The following is a 21,548-nucleotide window of genomic DNA, read 5'->3' on the forward strand; positions in this document are numbered from 1 at the left end:
ATTAAGCCTAGTGCCCATTAGTTATTTTTCCTGATCCTCTGTCTTCTGCCATCCTCCAGCCTCCGAAAGGCTTCAGTGTCAGTTGCTCCCCTCTGTGTGTCCATGTGTTCTCATCATTTAGTTCCTGCTTATGAGTGAAAACATGAGGCATTTGATTTTCTGTTCCTGTGTTAGTTTGCTAAGGATAATGGCCTCCAGCTCCATCCATCCATGTTCCTGCAAAAATCATGATGTCCTTCTTTTTGGTGGCTGCATAGTATTCCATGGTGTAGACTATTATTATCACCACTCCACTTTCAGGCTCAGAAGCTGTTGTTCAAGGCCACGCAGTAAGTGGCAGTGCCAGGATTTGAACCCAGGTAAAAGGAGTACGCACCTTAATCCTCGCCTTGTCATCCTCAGCCATCTCACAAGCGGGTAAACAGAGGCGAGGAGAGGATAAGCCAGCTGCCCCAGGCCACATTGCTGGGAAGCCGAGAGGCTGAGATCCAAGGCCACGCTGCCCTGCGGCTAGGGTCCCGGTTGCTAGTTCTCGCGCCTACCTTTCTCCAACGTTCCCAGGCCTCTTTCACCCGGTCCCAGGGGCGCAGGCACCACCCTTTTCCTCCAGGAGGAGCAGGGAGAGGGCGGGTTCCCCAGCGCAGTCCCCTCCCCGACCCTCCCCCAGGCTTTAAGCCGGCGCCGGGGCCAGGCGGGGCAGTCCCGGGCCGGCCCGCTCCGCCCGGAGATCGCGCAGATGGCGGCGCTGGCGGCAGCGGCCAAGAAGGTGTGGAGCGCGCGGCGGCTGCTGGTGCTGCTGTTCACGCCGCTCGCGCTGCTGCCGGTGGTCTTCGCCCTCCCGCCCAAGGTAACGCCTCCTCCGCCTGTGCGCCCCCGGTCCGCCACGGGCGGGATCTTCTCCCAAGCCTCCAAGTTGGGAGACCGCTGAGGTCCCAGTGTAGACAGGCTCCAGGAGACCCCCTCGACCTCCCTCCCTTGCACCTGCCGCGGACCGCTGTGAACGCTCCTAACGCCTCTTCCCTCTTCCCAGCTGCTCCTTAGAGCTTGAGTCCCACTCTGCCTTCTGGGTCTCACTTCCTTGGGAATAATTTCGTTTCGTTTCAGTGACAGGTTCTCGCCTGTCACCCAGGCTGGAGTGCGGTGGTGTGATCATAGCTCACTGCAGCCTCCAACTTCTGGACTCAAGTGATCCTCCTTCCGCAGCCTCCCTAGTGGCTAGAACTACAGGTGCATGCCCAGCTAATTTTTTTTTTTTTTTAAATAGAGATAGGGTCTCGCTATGTTGTCCAGGCTAGTCTCGATCTCCTGGAATCAAGCGATTCTCCCACTTTGGTCTCCCATATGCTGGGATTACAGGCGTGAGCCACTGTGCCTAACAGAATTCTTTCTTTCCTGAGGTCTAATTCTGTGCTTGGTGCTGTGTTGCACATTTCACTTGACAGTCACAGTGAACACTTACTGTGTGCCAAGCTGTTTGACCTGGGGCAAGTCACTTAACCTCTCTGAACTTCAGTTTACTCATATGTAAAAACGGGAGAAATTGTAATGCCCACTAATAGGGCAATATGTGTAAATCTCTTGTAACTAAACCTGGTACAGAATAAATGTCTAATCAGCAGTGGCTGGTCTTTTTCTGCACCAGGTCCTTACATGATGAGGTTGGTAAGATTCATGAGTGCTTACTGGGGGTGAGGATTTGCCTTTTGCTTATCACTTTATTTAATCATTTCAGTGCCTCTCAGAGGGGAAAGATTATTTGACCCATTTTCCAGAGGAGAAAACCAAGGCTCAGAGAGAGGAAGTGACTTGCTCAGAGTCACACAGCAACTGACTGTGTCGGTATTCAGTCCCTGGCTTGTTGGAATCCAGAACCCTAGCTGTTTTCAGTCTCCCCGAGGAAGTAACACCTATAAGATCAAAGACCGCAGGTGGAGTTCAGGAGTCATAACTGAAATCAACACTAGTAGGGGCTGGAAGGAGATGGTACCACAGGTCCCTTTTGGGTCCTTCACCTGTGCCCACCCCAGCCAGGGCATCATGAGAGGGCACTGGGCTTGTAAGATAAGGCTTCTGCCTCCAGGAAGTTGCTTCACCATCTCTCAGTAAGATATTAAATGTTCACAAAAATAAAAGTAAAGAGGAGGTATAATTTAGGGTGCATTACCTAGCACCGATCAGCTGAGACCAGGGAGGTTCTCCTGGAAGAAGGAGCCCTCCGTGGGCACATGCAGTAAGAAGGTGACACCAGGTGGTTCCAAGGAGACCCAGGGCTAACACATAGCAAGTTCAATAGTGTGGAATTATCTAAGCTATTAGACTTTCTCGACATGGAAGAGAAAAACACAATAAATGATGGAATAAAGATGAGGTCACCTTTTCAAAAACCAGCCCACCCCAGGCCACTTTCTGACCTGTGGATCTTAACGTCCTGGACCAATCTCCTTTCCTCTTTGGGTTTTGCTTCCCCGTAAACTGGAGCAATTACACCGCTAGCTTCTGGGATTGATGTGAGAGGCTGAGTAAGGCTTTGTGAAACATCTTTGGTGGAAGTGTAGGTGGCTGAGCCTTGACTGGTTGCTGTCTGCAAGGCCCTAGGCAGGGCTCTCTGGCAAGAAGAGACAAAACACAGGGTCTCTATTCTCAGCAGGGGTCCCGATAGCTTCTCTCTGCTCTGTTCTCTAGCAAGAGCATGAACGCAAGAGCAGATCCAAGGGTTATGGGGCCTGGAGCATATACTTGAGGGGGTCTCTTTAAGAAAATGAATACAGATTTACAAATACGAGATTCGGTACAAGGCTTGGGAGAGGCTCTGAAGCTTGAGCTTCACAAAGTATCCTCTTCCTGTCTGAACCCCAACATGCACAATTGAATGGAAGGCAGGGAGAGATAACAGGGAGAGCCCCTAGGATGTAACCGCCCATGGTGGTGCTAAGCCTGATGAGGAAGGTGTTTTATTGAATGCTTAGCTCTTACCGTGTGCTAGGGGCCATGCTAGGAGCCTGTCAGGCTTGTCCCATGTAAGGCCCACGACAACCAGAGAGGTAGCTGTGATTTGCATCCCTATTTGACAGGTGAAGAAATGGAAGCTCAGCAGGGTTAGGTGACTTGCCTAAGGGCACATAGCTGCTACAAAGCCAGAATGTCGAGTCTGTACTCTGTGTGTGTGTGTGTGTGTGTGTGTGTGTGTGTGTGTGTGTGTGTGTGTGATAGGGTCTTGCTCTGTCACCCAAGCTGGAGTGCAGTGGCACAATCTCGGCTCACTGCAATCTCCACCTCCCAGGCTTAAGCCATCCTCCTGTCTCAGCCTCCCAGAAGGCTGGGACTACCAGCTCCTGCCACCACACGTGGCTAATTTTTATATTTTTAGTAGAGATGGGGTTTCACTATGTCACCCAGGCTGGTCTCAAACTCCTAGACTCAAGCGATCCACCAGCCTCGGCCTCCTAAAGCGCTGGGATTACAGGCAAGAATCTGTACTTCTTTCTACCTGCTGTGCCTTACATGCTCTTCTTAGTGATAATTCAATACAAACCACTCCTTTGTTCCCTACAGTTCCCTTGTGGGACCCTTTATATGGCCCTAGATGTCACTGCCTCTTTAAGTGGTTGATGAACCAGGGCCTCCTCCCAGGAGGCAGGTCTGGCTCTTTGGAGGACCTTAGCCTCCCTCAAAATCTCTATCGGCATACCTGAAGCCCCATCTCCCATATAACAATATTTATATGATTATCATTATTAGATTCTCTGACATTAAGAACAGATGTGTTTCTCAATCTAATGTACAATGTGGATAAAAAGTATCCTTAGAAAACACCACTGTCTTTATTGATCTGGGACATACATTTAACCCATTTCCCATTTAGAAAAAAATAATGTGCAGCTCACTGCCAGTGCAGTATTCTCGGGGCAAAACGGGAAATGGGTTAAAGCAAGCACAGTAGGTTTGCTATGCACACGGAGCTTCAAGACAATTCCGGTCATCTTAACCAGTCGCTCCCCGTGAGAGCCTCCCTAGACAGAGGCTGGTGGACTAACTTCAAAACATGCTTGCTGGGCAATTCAAGACAGGCATCCTTAGCGTCCACTCCAACATCAGATTGCCACTTCTTAGCCTCTTACACATGGATATTCTGGCGGTTGTATTGTACACATGGGTTACTAACAAATTGTGAAATTGCAGATATCAGATCAGGAAAGAAGTTGGAGGTGCTTGGTCATTTGTCACTTACCAGGCAGTGTGGAGTAGGAGACAACCCCTCTTTGGGGCCTGGGTTTCCAGCTTGATGACGTCTCCTATCCACTGCTGCTTTGCTGTTCTAGGAGTCTGTGGTCGAGAGGGTTGGTCCTCATGCACCTGTCCCTGGTGACTGGTGAGCTTGTCTTCGGGGAGGCTGGAGTCAATCTGCAGAGCAGTGCTGAAAGGAACAATTCTTACATTATGTCCTCTGGCTCAGAAATGCTGTCAGCAGGGATGAAAAGGAGTGGGATGAGCTCTGGAATGCATGGCTGCCACTTCCAGCACCACTGGGGATCCTAGCTCTTGCTATGAAGAGTGCTGGGGGCTCAGGAAGTTGGGATGCTACCCCAGGGACTACATCAACGTTTTCCAAGAATGGCCGTCCTGGGAGTTAGAGGTTTGGGGAGTGATCTTAGCTAGCGGACACAGATGGGACTGTTATTAATAAAACAGGCTTGCAAATAAGCTCCAGCCCCACATGTTTGCAGAAAAGTCTTGCCCCCTTTCTTGCCTTATGCCCCCTGAGAGCAAATTAAATGATACTGACCACCTGTCCAGGAGGAGTTCTTAACCCTGGGGACTCACAGGTGATTCTAAAGATGCTCTAAGAAGGAAGAGTTTAGGGATGTTCTTGGCAAGGCTGCTACAGAGTGTTGTACAGGTTGTGCACTGCACAAGGTGCTTGAGGAGGTAAGTGAGGCTGAACCAACCTGCATTCCACATGCCAAGCTGTGCACCCTGGTGCAAAGCTTGGTTCCACCTGAGGAAGGGCCTTTTATTCTAATTTGCACAAAGATGTCACGTTGGCCAACAACAGACTTGCTCTGGGGTAGGAATCTTTTGGGGGGATGGTAGTACACCTGTAAGGCCAGAGGCCCCCTTTCTTGCGTTTGCCTAATTTGTGGGCAGGTGGATGACCAGGAAGATGGTCCTTTCATTCCCAGTTTTAAGGCTTTGGAATCAGAACTGCATTCGCATTCCACATACTTGCTAGGCAAGTCATTTTATATTTCTGGCCTTAGTTTCTTCATTTATAACAGAGCCATAATGTTATATTCCTTCTCAGTTATTTTCTGGCCTCCATGAGTTAATACATTGTGCCTGTACTATAAATTCTTAGTTTTTTATGTAATGCTGAAAATATGTTTCAGTTCTCCCATTTTGCAGATGATGAAATTGAGGCTCAGATAAGTTAAATGATGGAGGGAACATGGGCTTTAGAGTTGAGAAGACCTGGATTTGTGTCTTGGCTCTGAAACCATGAAAGAGGGGAACCTGGGCTGGAGACCTTGAATTTCTGAGCCTGCGTCTCATTTGCGAAGTGGGGAGGACTCACACCCTCTCATTCTGTTACGAGAATTGGGGGAAGATACAGGAGATGTCCAGAGCAGTGCCCAGCATATAGTGGGAGTTTATAATTAGAGCAATAGCCACACATTTTTCTCACATTTACCAAATGCTGTTTTACATGCGTCTCAAATTTCAACTCATTTACTCTTCACATCAGATGTAGGAGGTTCAAACAATAATTATCCCCATTTTTAGAGATGAGGAAAGTGAGGCACAGAAAGGTTAAATTCCCAAGGTCACGCAGCTACTAAACACTACTTCGGTCCCTCCTCCTCCTTCTCTCTTGGTCCTGGATTTTGAAGTGAGGGTGGCCAGGGTTCAGAGAGGCCCTTGAGTTTTCCCCAGTAGAGGTTTTCCAGAAAAAAACTGTAAGTCCAGCTCTACGGATTGAGCACCTTCTCTGGCCAGACACTGCCTGCTGCTCTTAACTTCTATCATCTCATTTGAGCCTCAGGGAGCTCAGACACGGAGTCTTCCCACATGCACCCCAGAATGGAGTGAGTCTGGTTTGGTTTCCATCATCCAAATGCCACTCACATAATTTTTGCCAGAGTCCCTCACCACTCAATATTATTTACTTAATTACATTCCTGTTATTTATTCTTTTTACATTAATGTCTTACTGCCCTCACCTTTAAAAAAAAAAAACTTAAATGCAATGACTGTAAAAGATTTTATGTGGGTATCAGATATGGAAAACCAGGATCATCATGGATGATTAGGAGAAGAAAACTAGCAATCAATAGGTAAATATTTAACGCTGATTAATACTGGGTACATACTGCCTGGTTGAAGCTGTGGGCCTGCAACCTGCCCTCTCTTTGTTGCAAAGGGAGGGAATCATCAAGTGAGGCATTAAAGACAAATTAGTACCAAACGGAGACTTTGCTTTGGAAATAATGAGGGAAAGAAGGATTAGGAGGGAGGTAACCTCACTGTTCCACCCAAAGTCTTCTGGAGTTGGCTTTTTATGCTTCAAGAAATATTGGACCCAGAGCCCGGAAACGTGCCTTGTCTGGGGATGCTGCAGTTGACTCACAGCCCCAGCTCCTCAGTGTCCTCATCTGTACACAGATGGCCTTCTTGCCCCCATGAAGCTTGGTGAGCTGTTAAGTAAAGGAAGTCTGTGGCACATGGCTGGCTGAACAGTTACCCACCAAAGATGTCGGTGTCCGAATCCCCTGAACCAGTGAATGTTACTTTCTATGGAAAAAAGGGGCTTTGCAGATGTGATTACGTAAAGGATCTTGAAACAGGGAGATTATCGTGCAGTATCTAGGTGGACCTGATGTAATCCACAAGGGGCTTTCTGAGAGGCAGGCAGGAGAATTTGAAGTCAGAAGGTAATAGGATGATGGAAGCAGAGGGAGAAAAAGCAATGTGATGTGGGGCTGTGAGCTAAGGAATGCAGGTGGTCTCCAGAAGCTGGAACAGGCAAGGAATGGATTCTCTCTCCTGGCGCTTCCAGGAGGAACCAGCCTGGCCGACACCTTGACTTTAGCCTAGTGAAAATGATTTCAGAATTCTGGCCTCCAAAACTCTAAAAGAATACATTTGTGTTTCTTAAGCCACTCCATTTGGGGTCATTTGTTACAGCAGCGAGAAAAGATGAATACACGGCAAAACCACCCCACCAGACTGGTTCTCCCAGGAGCGGTTGGGAAGTTTAGCCCCTTGTCTGCCTCTCAATTTTGATACACCTATTGCCCATAATTCCCAGATGTGTCCCATCATGTGGGCCCCGTGTTCCTGGGGTGCAAACCCTGGTGTTCAGGAGAGGGCCTGGCTTCGTCAAAAAGGTTCCAGGCTTTTGATTCATTTGGATACGAATTCATCCCTGGCCTCTGCCCTGAGGAGCTGTGTGATGCAGGAAGAGTGTCTTCACCTCTCTGAACCCAGTTTCCCAGCTGAAAGATGGAAATGTCCACAGTCTTTTCCTCACAGGATTTTACTGTGAGGAATAAATAAATAAATAAGTTCATAGATGCAAAACGTGTCTCAAAGGACATATAAATTTTATTTTATTTTTTGGCAATTTAACCTTTACACATGCTTTTCTGGGTGGGATCTTTGAAACTGATTTGGAAAAAAAAGGAGATGCTGGTAGCATTTGGTGCGAAGGACTATGTTGAAATGGTCAGTCCCGTGTCTCAGTTTTCTCATCTGGAGATTGGGTCTCATCATTTTTCAACCTCATAGTGTTGTGGGGAGGAAATGGGTTCGTATGTTTGAGGCACTTAGTGGAGTGCTGGCTTGTAGCTAGCACTCAGTAACTGTCAGCTATTATTGTTACAGTTGCCATCCGTAACATTCAGAGCTGGTGAGCATTCTAGTTTAACCCCCACAAAAAGGAAACTGAGGGCCAGAAAAGGAAGTTAATTTTCCAAAGGCTTCAGTGAGGGGCAGGGCAGGGATGAGCACTTCCATCCCCTTCTCCAGGGAGTACCTTGTCTCAGGCATCGGTCATCAATGTTTTTATTTTAATTAATTAATTAGTTAATTAATTATTGTTGAGAGAGGGTCTTTCTCTGTCGCCCAGGCTGGCGTGCAGTGGCGTGATCCCGGCTCACTGCAGCTTCTGCCTCCTGGGCTCAAGTGATCCTCTCACATCAGCCTCCCAAGTGGCTGGGACTACACGCACACATCACCACGCCTGGCTCATTTTTGTATTTTTGTAGAGATGGAGTCATGCCACTCAACTGGTCTCAAACTCCTGGGCTCAAGCTATCTGCCCCCTCAGCCTCCTAAAATTCTGGGATTAGAGGCACGAGCAACCGTATCTGGCCTCATCAATGTTTTATGCTAAAGACATTTCGTTTAATCTCTGATGGCTAACTTCTAGATGACAAGTGAGGGGGGTCAGAGGTCAAGCTCACTTATTTCTATTCAGATCATAGCTAGCTCTCAACAGAGGTTAGGACAGCTCATGTGTACTGTGTGTTTATTAGGAGCTCTGGTCCCCATTTCCTTGCTGATCCCATCTTCCAACCCCACTCCACCTCTCACGCCCTCTGCTCCCACCACTCTGGCTTTCTTACTGCTCCTTAATCCAGGAACAGGGACAGGCTGTGACTCACCATAAAGCTCTGGGGTCAGGCTGGCTAGCTGGGAAGGCTTCTTGTCTCTGACTGGCTTTGCACTTGGACTGGACGTGGTGAGATGAAGAGAGGAAAGAAGGGTGCTCCTGGATAATGAGAAGAACAAGAGGCCAGGAGCAGGAAGAGTCCTGAGGGCAAGGAGTTCATCTTGCCAACTCTTTAGATGCAGACTTCCAGTGCACAGCGACCCAGAAGGGCAGAAACTGGCAAAAGCAACCATAGACTGAGAACCTACTAAGCGCCAGGTATTGTGCTGGGTACTTCACATACATTGCAGCCAATGCTTAGAACATCCCGACAAGGGAGGCCTATGAGGAGGCAACCAAGGGTCAGCACAGTGCAGTGTTGTACCCCAAAGTCCCCAGCTGGTGAGTAGAATTTAAAATGACACCCACGCTCACAGCTGTGGCCCCAGGGCCCTGTGTCATCCAGCTGCTGCCCACCTGTCCCCTCGTGTCTGTTTTAATGGTAATGAAATTTGTTTTAATCAGGTACGATAAACACACAGACACAGGAATCAGCATCATTAAAGTTTTTCTACTCACACAGCCCTAGAAGCGGGAGGCATACCAAGCCACACAGGGCCACACAGGGAAGCAGCAGCGTCCGTCGGGAGGCAGGGGAATAAGAGGAAACGTGGGCATGAGCCTTTACTGTGGGCAATATGTTCGGGCAAGGCAGGGTGGGCAGGTTTAGGATTGGCTAGTTAGTTTGAATCATTTCAGTGGCTCTGGGGCATAGGGGCTTCCCCTAGTTGTCTTGTACCTGGCTCTGGGGTGATTATGGCAGGTGGATTCGTGTGAGAGCCCTCAAAAAGAGGTGGTAGGGAGTACGGGGTCTGGATTGGTTGTTTCGCATATGAAGGAATGCTTGCAGGCTAGTAGTTTATTATTTCTAGGAATTTGCTAGCCCTGGGAAGGGGCAGTCCCTCCGGGGTCTCAGAGCCTCAAATACAGAAATTAGAAAACATGATTTTACAACTTCCCATGCCCTTCTCTTTTCTCACTGTGCCCCAGCCTCAGGGGCCTTCTTTTGGTTCTTCAAAGCTGCCAGCTTGCTCCTGCCTCAGGCCCTTTGCACTTGCTTCCCTGGACCATTCTTGCCCCAGATCTTCCACAGCTGGGTGCTTCTGGTCATTTAGGTCTCGGTTTCAGTGATACCTCCTCCTAGGAGTCCTCCTTGATTCCTGCTTCTCAAGCACACCTCTCCTCTTCATCCCACAAATCACTCTTTAAAACAGCTTGCTGTTTTATTTCCTTCATGGCATTCATCCTGGTCTGAAACGATCATTTCTTTGTCTAGCGACTTCCTCTCCCCCTTGACTGAGTGACCTCAGAGCAGGTGTATGTCTATGGTGTGCTCTACAGCAGCCCTGTCCCCAGAGTAGTGCCTGACATATAGTAGGTGCTCAGTAAAAAAGTATTCATTCCATGAATTTGGATTTGAACACAGGTTCTGAAATCAGAACCTGTACAGGGTCTAAAACCCCAGACTGCCTCCCAGTTTGCGTAACGTTCGAGCAGGAATCAGGGTTTCCAGCCCTTTCTAGTTTGAGCTGGGAAGACTGAGGCCCAGAAGGGGATTAGAGAGACTTTGCTAACCTCTCCCAGCCTAGTGGACCCAGATCCCTCATCTGTGCCCCTCCATGCTCTCCCTACATGGTTTGACCCATTGCCCCATCCCTCAAGTGGGCACAGAGACCCGCTGACCCCACAACAATTCCTCTGAGGTCCAGCCAACTTTCCACTTTCCCGGAGCTCCTGCCAGGTGTGTAAACAGGCTGGCGTGACTTCCAGTGATGCAGCAGAGAGCAAGATCGTGTTTCCTGACCCAACTCAACAGGACAGTGCCCTCTGGACTGATGAGCAGAATTCTCTGACACCGCCAGACCTTGAAGACACAAAGTCAGCACCCTAGCTAGGGGCAGACCTGGCCACGGCCTGGAACAAGTCAGACACGTGTGTCCAAACTGCTGTCTTCAGCTGAGATGCACCGGAGACTTGGGAAGAGCCACGTGAGGTCACACCACTTCCTGGCCAGTCATTTCCCTCCCCTGAGCCTCAATTTCTTCATCTGCAAAGTGGGCATAATGATACTCACCTGCTGGGAAGACTCAAAGGTGCTGACACATAGTAGGTGCTTAATAAAGGATTGCTGCTGTTGCTATTATCTGCAGAGAGTCCAGGCTCTCTGCTGTGTCTGCTTGTCCTTGGAACTCGTATGATGAGGGACAGCCATGGGAAGGTGCCTGTGGTGCTGGTGGGAGCACCCATAGGCAGAACACAACAGTCAGCCCCAGCTAGAAAAAGACATTGGAGCAGAGCCGGGGAGGCCAGGAAGCCCCTACCTTGCCGGTGAGCCTGGTGAGGTCCCTTCCCTACCCTTGTAGCTCTACTCTCCTGCGGGACCTTACCAGCCCTCTTCGCAGACAGAGGACTTTGATTTCCACGGTACTCAGCTCCCCTACAGGAAAATGCCGATACCTGGGAGGTTGTAGGATGTGACCTCAGCTTTGTTGATGTCCTGGGCCACATCACGTGCCTTATCCTTGCACTCTCCTCTGTCCCCCGAGGAGACTTCAAAAGAGCCACAGCCAGCACCTCTCTAGCATCTACTAAGTGCCAGCCATGGTTCTAAGCATTCATGATATGCTGGTGGAGCTTTTTTATGTTCATTGTGGCTCTGTGGGCTGGTGTGTTATTATCCACATTTGCAGATGAAGAAACTGAGGCACGGAGTGGTTCCGTCACTTGCCCCAAACTCCCACAGCTGGGAAGTGGCTGAGGTAAGATTCAGACCTCACCATTCTGGCTTCAGGGTCTGTGTTCTCAGCCACGCAGTATGACCCAGGGGTGATGGACCCATTTTACAGATGAGGAGGTTGAGGCTCAGACAGATTAAGCCATTTGCCCAGCGTCTCATAGCCATTGACAGAGTAGTCAGGTTGACGCTTGAGCCTAGGTCTGCCTTGTTGAAAACCCACACTCCTTTGTGGTTCAGTGGAGGCCAGCAGGGAAGGGAGCAGTTGTGCTGAATGGGGAAGGTGGGACATCAAGACAGGCTTCCCAGAGGACGGTGACGTCATCCAGACACTGGAGTGAAAGTTTGAAAGTCTCAGGGGCTTTCTGAAGATTGGAGTTTATGGAAACAAGAACTATCACAAGTGATCAGGCAGTGGGGGGTAGGAGTTTGGGTTCGGTTGCTTGATTCCAACCCTGGCTTTTTTTTTTTTTTGAGACACAGTCTCGGTCTGTTGCCCAGGCTGGAGTGCAGTGGTGCAATCTCAGCTCGCTGCAACCTCCGCCTCCCGGGTTCAAGCAATTCTTCTGCCTCAGTCTCCCAAGTAGGTGGGATTACAGGCACCCGCCACCACGCCAGGCTAATTTTTGTATTTTTAGTAGAGACGGGGTTTCACCATGTTGGCCAGGCTGGTCTCGTACTCTTGACCTCAGGTGATCCGCCCCCAACTTGACATCCCAAAGTGCTAGGATTACAGGCATGAGTCACCACCCCTGGCCCCAATCCTGGCTTTTTAACCAACTGTGTGACCTTGGGCCAGTTACTTAACCTCTTTGTGCCTCAGTTTCTTCATCTGTAAAATGGGTATGATAATAATAGACGATGCTTGTAAAGAGCTAAAAAAAAAAGTTGGCTAGCTTCAGGGACAAAGCACCTACTGTGTCTCAGTCCTTAGAGGATATGCTTTAAATCAGTGAGTATTTCAGCTGATTTGCTCCCAGGAGACGTGTGGGAATGTCTGGAGGCAATTTTGATTCTCACAGTGGGAGTAGGGTGCTACTGGCAGCTGATGGGTAGAGGCCAGGGATGCTGCTAAACACCCTCCCATGGACAGTACAGCTGCCCACAGAGAATCCTCAGACCCCAAATGTCAGCGGTGCCACGGCTGAGAACCCCTGCCCCAGATGCATTCGTTCCTTTGATCTGTCTGACACGCGGAGGCAGGCATGGTCCAGAGTCCCATTTTGCTGATGAGGAAACTGAGGCCTAAAGAGGGGCGTGCTAGCCTATGAGCACAGAGCCTGGAAGCAGAGGCCCTGACGGGAAGGAGAGGATTTGGAAATGGAGGGCGTTCCAGGCAGGAGAAAGGCACTCCTGCCCTCAGGGCCTCTCAGAGGCCAGCTCCAGGCTTCACTGGACGGAGCTGACGGCTCCTCTGTCTGCAGCAGTCGGGACAGCCGCCTTTCCCTTGCTGGGGAAATAACAAAAGAGTCCCTTGTTTGCCGCCACCCACAGCCCCGCTTCTGCCCTGGGTTTTACCATGCCTCCTGCACCTTTCTCTCTTGACAAGCTGAAAGCGCTGGCTCTGGGGGCCTAGGGGTGAGGGGCAGAGCAAAGGAACATTCTTCCAGCGCCTCTTATTAACCAATCCCTGCCCCAGCCTGAAGCCCCACTCAGACTTCTCCGGAAAGGGCTGGAACCAGTCAGCAAAACTTCTCATGGTGCCTGAGTTGGGCATTTTACACCGCAGAGTGCCCCACCGCAAGTGTGGGCAGCTCACTGGGCAGCCAGTGCTGCTCTGCCAGTGTCTGGGACCAGAATCATGGGACGTCCAGGCCTGGGGAGCCCTGCCAAGGCCCGGCTCTCACCTTTCATTGGGGTTGATAGGGGAGACTGAGGCCTGTTCCGAGGACATTCTCATCCCCACTAAACCACACATCAGCTGCTTCCTGCTTTTGACTTTTTTCTTGCTATGGAACCTGTACTTCTCCAGACCTTGGCTTCCCCTTCCTGGAGAAGGAGCCTGCCTCACCTGGGGTGGTATGTCCCCAGAATCACCTCCTGGGGGTGGAGGAGGAGGGACAGCACCATGAGAGCATGAACCCTAGCACCAGCCTTCCTGGACTCCAGCTTTGCTCTCCCACTTCCTGGCTGTGTGACCTTGGGCAAGTTCCTTAGCCTCTCTGTGCCTCAGTCTCCTCTTCTGTAAAATGAGAATACTGATCGGGCCTACCTCATAGGAATGTTGTGATGATGGGTTCATATGCCCAGAGTACTTAGGGGTGTACCTGGCCCGGAACAGGTGCTAGGACAGTGTTTGCTATCGTTAGTAGTAGTGGTAGTGGTGTTACTTGCCTTACAAATGAGCTCTTGGCTCTGGGGTCTGGAAGGGCATTATAGGGGATGAGGTTTGTTCTTGAATCCTCTTGACATCCTCCTTTTACTCACTGTGTGGGTTACTGGGTTCTCTGAGCCTCCATTTCCTCCCCTATAAAATGGAATAAAGCTCATCTCCTAGGGGCTGCGGGATTAACTGAGATAATGCTTATTCAGAGAAAAATCTCAGTGAGAGTTCCCTTGTCATTCTTATTCTTGGCCAAAATCCCAAATTCCCAGATGCCTGAGAAGTGAGGGACTGTGAGCATGGAGGCGCATTGTCAAAAGGGGCTTGGAAACAGGCCGGGCCTTTCCAGCAGGGATGGCTTCCCCCAGGACCAGCTTCCCCTTCACTCACTGGTTTCCCAACTGCGCCCCCTCCCAGGATGCCTGGGGCAGGACCAGCTGAACCCAGGTGGAGCTGGGATGATGGTAAACATAAGAAAATTGAAAATGTCAGTTTGGGCACGGTGGCTCACGCCTGTAATCCCTGCACTTTGGGAGGCCGAGGCAGGCAGATCACGAGGTCAGGAGATCGAGACCATCCTGGCCAACATGGTGAAACCCCATCTCTACTAAAAATACAAAAATTAGCCAGGCATGGTGGCGGGCGCCTGTAGTCCCAGCTACTCAGGAGGCTGAGGCAGGAGAATCACTTGTACCTGGGAGGCAGAGGCTGCAGTGAGCCGAGATCGCGCCACTGCACTCCAGCCTCGGTGATAGAGTCTGTCTCAAAAAAATAAAAATAAAAAAAATTGTCAAGGGTGGAGCAGAGCCCAGGGCCCAGGAAGCAGTGGGAGCACAGAATGTGGGCTCGGATGATCCAGGACAGAGCCGAGTTTGGCCAAGAACTTCCCTGCAAGTGAAAGCCAGGCGCTTCCCTTGCCAGCCTCGGTTTTCTCATCTGTCCCATGGCCCCACCAGCCTCATGGGGCTGTGATGAGGAGCCAGGGAAACCAGGCGCTTTGTCAACCAAAAAAGTGACCTCCAAATAGTGAGAGATTAATAGGGACCTTGTCCGTCTTGTCCACCAGTGCACCCCAGTACCTGGTGCACAACAGGTGCTTAACCCATATGTCCTGAATGATTATGGAATCAAAAGGGATATTTCCTCAGTGTTCCCTGCGTGCCAGGTGCTACCCACAAGTGACTAATATAATCAGTCAAAAAATTTCAACTGGGCGCCTGCTAGGTACCAGCTACTATTCTAGGGGGACATGGCAGACAGTCACAGTGAACCAGTCACAAATCCTTTCAGCTACGCAGCTGACATTCTAGAGAGGGATAAATAAGCAAGATCTATAGTATTGTTACCAGAAAGGGGTCCCAATCCAGACCCCAAGAGAGGGTCCTTAGATCTTGTGTAAGTAAGAATTAGGGGTGAGTCCACAGAGTAAAGTGAATTTATTAGAGAAGTGAAAAAAAACCCAAAAGAATGGCTACTGCACAGGCAGAGCAGTGGCATGGGCTGCTCAACTGAGCATACTTGTGGTTATTTTCGATCATCTGCTAAACAAGGGGTGGGTTATTCATGAGTTTTCTGGGAAATGGGTGGGGAGTTCCTGGAACTGAGGGTTCCTCCCCTTTTTAGACCATATAGGGTAACTTCTGGATGCTGCCATGGCATTGATAAACTGTCATGGCGCTGGTGGGAGTGTCTTTTAGCATGCTAATGCATTAGAATTAGCATATAATGAGCAGCGAGGACAACTAGAGGTCGCTTTCCTTGCCATCTTGGTTTTGGCCGGCTTCTTTGCTGTGTCCTGTTTCATGAGGTGGATCTTTGTGACCTGTATCTTGTGAAACCAGTCCTGCCGACCTCCTATCTCATTCTGTGACTTAGGCTGCCTAACCTCCTGGGAATGCAGCCCAGCAGGTCTCAGCCTCATTTTCCCCAGCCCCTGTTCAAGATGGAGTCGCTCTGGTTCAGACGCCTCTGACGGTAGGTCCCGTGATGATAACTGCTATGGAGAACAAAAGCAGGGTAGGGAGGGAGTTGGGGATGAGGGTAGTGCAATTGTAGAGTCCGGAAGGTGTCCTGGAAAAGGGAGCATTGGAACACAAACCAAAAGGAGGCGACATCTGAGCAAAGACCTGAAGAAGGTGAAGGAGCAAGCCCTGAGCCTCTATAAAGGAAGAACGTTCCAGGCATAGGGAACAGCAAGTGCAGAGGTCCCTTTGCATGGACCCGGGTGTGCTTCTTAGCCTCGGTAGAGGATTTCTCTTGGATTCTCTCTCATCTAACCAGGCTGGGTCCTTTCCCTGGGCCTGCCATGTGTGCTCCAAATTCCTTTCCCTTTGGGGCCCATATATATGTGGTACCTGGAATCATTACCTTTATCTCCAAATGGCAGACCCGAAGTAGTTTACAGATCATTGGGAATAACCTTCTAACATAAAGATGGGTGGGAGCATGGCAAGTGTCTAAGAAGCAACAAGTGGCCTTCCTTGGTCCTCATAACAGCCTTTTTAGGAGACTGATCCTTGGTCCCCTGGTCACACAAAAACTAAACTGAAGAGCCCAGATGGGATTTAAAGGTTCGTCCCACCCGAGTGCCTTCGGGAAGGGTTTCACTTCACCTGGAGAAAGTCCCCCCATTAGCACCAGCCTCAAAGGTGTGGGAGAGGATGACAGGGGAAAAGGGAGGTAGAGGGGCCCTGGGGGGAGCTTTCGATGCACCCCACCACCCTGCTTCATGTTGGGAGATGAAAGAACCAGCTGGACAGTTGGGAAGAATGAGGCAAAGAGAGAGGATGGAGCTGCCCAAGGTCACACCGTGAATCAGCTTCTTTTCTCAGAACAACGTGTTCTACCCTCCTCAGGCTGAGTGAGGCCACCAGGAGCTCCTGCATCCAGGGCAGCACTCCCACAACCACCCTCCTGTCCGGCTCGTGAATGATTAGTGAGGCCTGGGCAACCACAGGGTGTGAGCCACCGCAGGAACACTTTTAATGAATGGCTCCAGGAACTTGAACTTGTCACAACATCCGCTAATGAGTCCAGGGGTCTAACAGAGTCCACTCTAGGGGAGGGGTGAGGGGTGGGGCTCAGACATCTCCTGGGGCAAGTTTGCTGCCCTTTCTGTTTCCCCCATTGAGTCTTGTGCCCAGATGGACACAGGTGGGCCCTAGCTGCCTTCTCAGAGTGTTTTGGGGCATGGGACAAGGTAAGAGGGAGCCTCGGTTGGCAACCAGAGACAAGACTTCTGGGTAGCCTCAACTTCCATCTGCATCACTGCTGGATTAACCCTCCACACCTCAGTCTCTCCCTCTGGAAAGTGGATGAAAATCAGTTCTGCTCACCCTGAAGACTGAATTAGCCCCCAGAGAGGATGTGAAAATGCCTATCAAGCACCTTTTGTTGAGTGCCTGTCCTTTCATTTCCTCTAATAGAACCTACCAGAGCCTGGGAAGAGCTACAGACACAATTACTACAAAGGGCTTTAATCAGCACCAACACATAGTAAGTGCTCAGTGAATGCCAGCCGCTCCCTTCACCGTCATCTTCATCGCTGAGTCCTGGGGCTAGGGCCCATAAGATCAGGACCACGGCCCTGGGCTAGACCACCACGGTAGGATCGTGGCTCTATCCCTTGCTAGATGTACCCACATGGGCAGAGAAGTTGCCGAACCTCTGTGTGCTTTCTCATTTCTAAACAGGGTCATTGGGACACACAGGCGAGCTAATGCACCCCAAAAAGCATGGCTTGGCGCCTAAAGCGTAGTAAGCCCTCAATCAATAGTTGCTTTGTTCTTCTTATCTATGGTTTGCATCGAGGCAGAGGGCCTTGAACAAGTCACTTGAGCTCTCTGAGCCACAATAAACCAAGCCACCCATAAACAGTAGTTGCTGCTGCCTCTTGGAGCAGTGGGTAGAGTTTAACGAGGGAATTGCAGAACAGTGCCTGGCGTGTAGTAAGGGCTCAACACGTGTAGCTATCTCAGATAGCAGTGGTATGGCACTGAGGCCATGAGGGAGAGTTGCCCCAGAGGCTGGGGGAGAAATGCCCGTATTGCGGGGCTGTCAAAGCACAGCCATGTTCACCTGCCTTTTGATCTTCCCTGGGCATTCTCTAAGGATGGCCTAATATGCATCTAAAATTACAGATGGAGACAGGGAGGCTCCAAAAAGCCAATGAGTCAGCCTGAAGCTGGTGGCTTGCAAGTGGTGGAGCTGAGATTTGCACCCAAGCTATGTGTCTTCTGGTGGCCTTGTTCCCCTGAGCCTTCACCTGCCTGATTTAACCTCCTCCTTCTAAGTGGAGGTCTCATGCCAATGTTCTTCTTGGCCTTGGCAGAGAGGGTTTCTCTTGGGTTCTCTCGCTTCTTTCCAGGTTGGGTCCTTTCCCTGGGCCTACTGTATGTGCTCCAAATTTCTTTCCCTTTGGGGTCCGTATATATGTGGCACCTGGAATCGTTACCTTTATCCCCAAATGGTGGACTTGAAGTGGCTTACAGATCATTGGGATGAACCTTCTAACATAAAGAGGGCAAGGAATGTAACAAAGTAACAGCTGCCAGTAGTAGGTAACATTAGATATGTAAATCTCCAGATAGATAGATAGATAGATAGATAGATAGATAGATAATTGATAGATGGATAGATGGATGGATGATGGATAGATAGATAGATGATAGATAGATGATAAATAGAAGATAGATAGATAGATAGATAGATAGATAGATAGATAGATAGATAGATCTGGGTGGATAAAAAGCTATCTATCTGTCTGTCTATCTATTGAAAGAGAGAGAGGGAGGGAAGAAGGAAGGGAGAGAGTGAGTGAGAGAAAGAAAGAGAGAGAGATTACTCTAGAGTATGCATTGCACCCAGCATTTTACCTACATGAACTTATTTAATCCTTCCAACAATAACTCTATGAGGTTGAAATTCTTATCATCATTATTATCATCACCCGCATTTTACAGATGAGGAAACCAAGGAGCAAAGTGAAGTCATTTGCTCTGGAAGCTATAGATGCAGGATTGGAACTCAGGCACTCTGGCACTGGGTGCCAAACTCATAACCCATAGTCTTCTCTACTTCTTGACATCAGGTCTGGATTTCAACCTCCAGCTCCCAGCTCCCAACTCCCTGTCCATGGCTCTTTTCCCTGATCCTGACAGCCTTTTTTTTTTTTTCCCCCTTGGGGCTGGCCTTCTTCCAGGCAATGTCCCACTGTGGTGATTCTGTGATGCTGTCATTCCCATGTTATTCGTGTTTACTCATGGATAGGTTCAGAGTGGTGAAGCGCCCCCAGTCCTGAGTGCCTGAGCCATGATGCTTCAAACCCTACATGGCTCCAGAGGGTCTGGCACTGTGCAGGCTCAGTCCTGGGCGAGGGGATACCGTGAAGTTTAAGGCTCTGCCTTGCTAGAGTTCAAAGTTCAGCACTTCACGGTCCCAACCCTGGACACTCCTGAGGAGTGGGACCCTAGTAGGCAGCAGGAGGGCACTGCTGTGGGCAGCTGGCCTCAGTCCTGTCCCCAAAGTTTGGGCCAGCCAGCTCTCTGCCTGGCATGGAGCTACCAGTACCTGCCAAGAGCCTGGTAACTGCCCAGTGCCCTGACAAAAATGCCAGCTGCAGCCCAGCAGGGAGCTGGGGCAGGGGGAAGGGGACAGTGGTGGTGGAGACAGTGTCCTGAAAATTCCTACCCCTGGGTCCCGGAAAACAGACCATTTCTCTTTCTTTCCTTTCCTACACGAAGAGGGCAAGTTGTGGGGCAGTAGGAGAAAAGTTACCTTGTGTATGCCTGGAAATCATTTCCCAGCTCAAAAATTAACCACCTGACATGGCATTTTTTCTCTCTCTCTCCACCCTCCTCTCACCCCTGCGTGTTTTGCTTGCAGGCGTTAATCCCCGTGGTCATGTATTGGCTAAGCTTGAGAAGCTGGGATTTCTTTGGCGGAGTGGGGGGGATTATAAGCCTTCCTCTAAGAAAGCCAGACTTTGGAGAGTATGTCTAGGTTGGGCGGGTGTGAGCAGGGCTGAGTTGGGGACCAAGGCTAGGACTAGGGTGGGCCACATGAAGCATTTGGAGAGCAAGATTGAAGGAGGAGCTAACTCAGGGTCGTGCATGAGCCTCGCCCACGTGGCAGCCCTGCTCCCAACTCCTGCTGCCTGATAAAGCCCAGGGCACAATGGCCTTTCAATGAACTAAGAGAAAGCATGGCCTTAACTTATACAGTCTACCTCTGACTCACTGTGTGACCTCAGGGAAGCCACTTGCCTTTTCGGGACAACCATTTCCTCCATTGTAAGGACTAAAAGTTAGATTAGAGCAGGATTTCTCCACTTTATTCAGCACTGTGGACATTGACCCTATTGGAACAAATAATTCTTTACTGTAGGAGGTTGTTCTGGACACTGCAGGATGTTTAGCAGCATCCCTGCTCTGTACTCACTAGATACCAGGAGCACCCTCCACCAGTCATGACAATAAAACATGTCCCCTGGGGGACAAAATCACCCCCCATCAAGAACCTTTGGATTAAATGATCTCAGCTTCATTCTGACTCTCATATTTTAAGATTTAAGAACAATATTTTTGAAGGCCAGCTTTATGAAATTGATCTAATTGTATTAATAATAATGTTATTAATACAATATAACAATATATCATATTTATTGAGCTACTGTATGTATCAATCACTGAGTCAGTGGTTACCTTATATTAATAACTATCTCTCCAAGGAAGGTGCTATGATCATATGTCTGCGGCACACAAGGAAACTGAAGGTGAAGAGAATTAATAGGCCCAGGATCAACAGCACTTTCTGATCACAGAATTTCTAGGTGGGAGGCACTTATGGTTTACGTTAGTAGAACAAAGACGTTTTTATTCCATTCACCTTTCTGAAGCAGTCTGAAAACAGCCACAAAAGCAACAAAAGGAGACGAATATGCCATCTTTGATGAAAGAAGGAAAGACCACAATCCCACCTCACCAGCATATGAAGAAGAGCTGACAATGGCAGGAAACTTTGACCAAATTGCAGAAGGAAATCAAGAGCAGTGCATGCTTCTGCAGATCATGGGCAGGACAAGGAGTTCTCCTGAAGTGTTTTTGAACTCTGACACTTCCTAATACTGGCAAAGCCTGGAGCATGCATGTGGGAGAAGGGAGAGTTCCTGAGATGTATGTGACAGCACAGCATTCAGATGAACTGATTGAGGAGGCTCCAAGACCCTTGTCAAGAAGTGGGATGTTGGAATGGCACGTGGGAGAGAGATTGCGTATAGTGATCACCTATATGGCTGTAAAGTTTCTAGTTTTCTCTCTCAGTCAGTCAAAGAGACATAAATGCTAAAGAGACACCAAAGAACTGTGACCTTCTTGGGACTTCACACTGAGTAAGGGGCTCCAGCTTGCTTAGAGGAGAGGCATGTTCTGGGTCCATGTTGGTGATAAAGCATTCTGAGATAGTCAACAGAGCCAATGTTTGGATACCTGTGGGCCAGCTCCTTTCCCCACACTTTCTTCCAACAAAGAACTGGTCTTAAAAGAATGACTCCAATTCTGTAATAAGGAGCCAACATGAGATCTGCCAAAAAGAGAGCACGAAAAATAAAAAGCAAAGAAACATAAAATAGAAAGGATAAAAAAGAATAAATACTAGAAGATTTGTTGTATAAAGTGGGAGAAACTATTGGACAGATGTTTTTCTGTGAAATATATACTTAAAAAAATGCCTGCCTAAAACAAATCTCAAAATAAGAAACAAAAAGGGCAAAGAAGAGATATTAA

At 49.3% G+C, this 21,548-nt stretch overlaps 1 protein-coding gene across 2 annotated transcripts in view; it reads left to right on the top strand.

Annotated features, from left to right (window-relative positions):
• The first annotated feature begins 698 nt into the window (after window positions 1-698).
• Window positions 699-21,548, top strand: part of SLC13A3 (solute carrier family 13 member 3) — a 91,741-nt gene continuing 70,891 nt past the window's right edge. Inside the window, exon 1 of one of the 2 annotated variants that reach the window (XM_050806486.1) lies at window positions 699-847. In XM_050806486.1, the coding sequence (XP_050662443.1) occupies window positions 737-847 (111 nt within the window). In that variant the 5' untranslated portion in view covers window positions 699-736. Of the gene's footprint in view, window positions 848-16,895; window positions 17,263-21,548 lie in introns of those variants that run through there. The other variant, XM_050806485.1, reaches the window with a different exon arrangement.

The sequence above is a fragment of the Macaca thibetana genome, chromosome 10, assembly GCF_024542745.1.
Source record: "Macaca thibetana thibetana isolate TM-01 chromosome 10, ASM2454274v1, whole genome shotgun sequence".
Taxonomy (NCBI): domain Eukaryota; kingdom Metazoa; phylum Chordata; class Mammalia; order Primates; family Cercopithecidae; genus Macaca; species Macaca thibetana.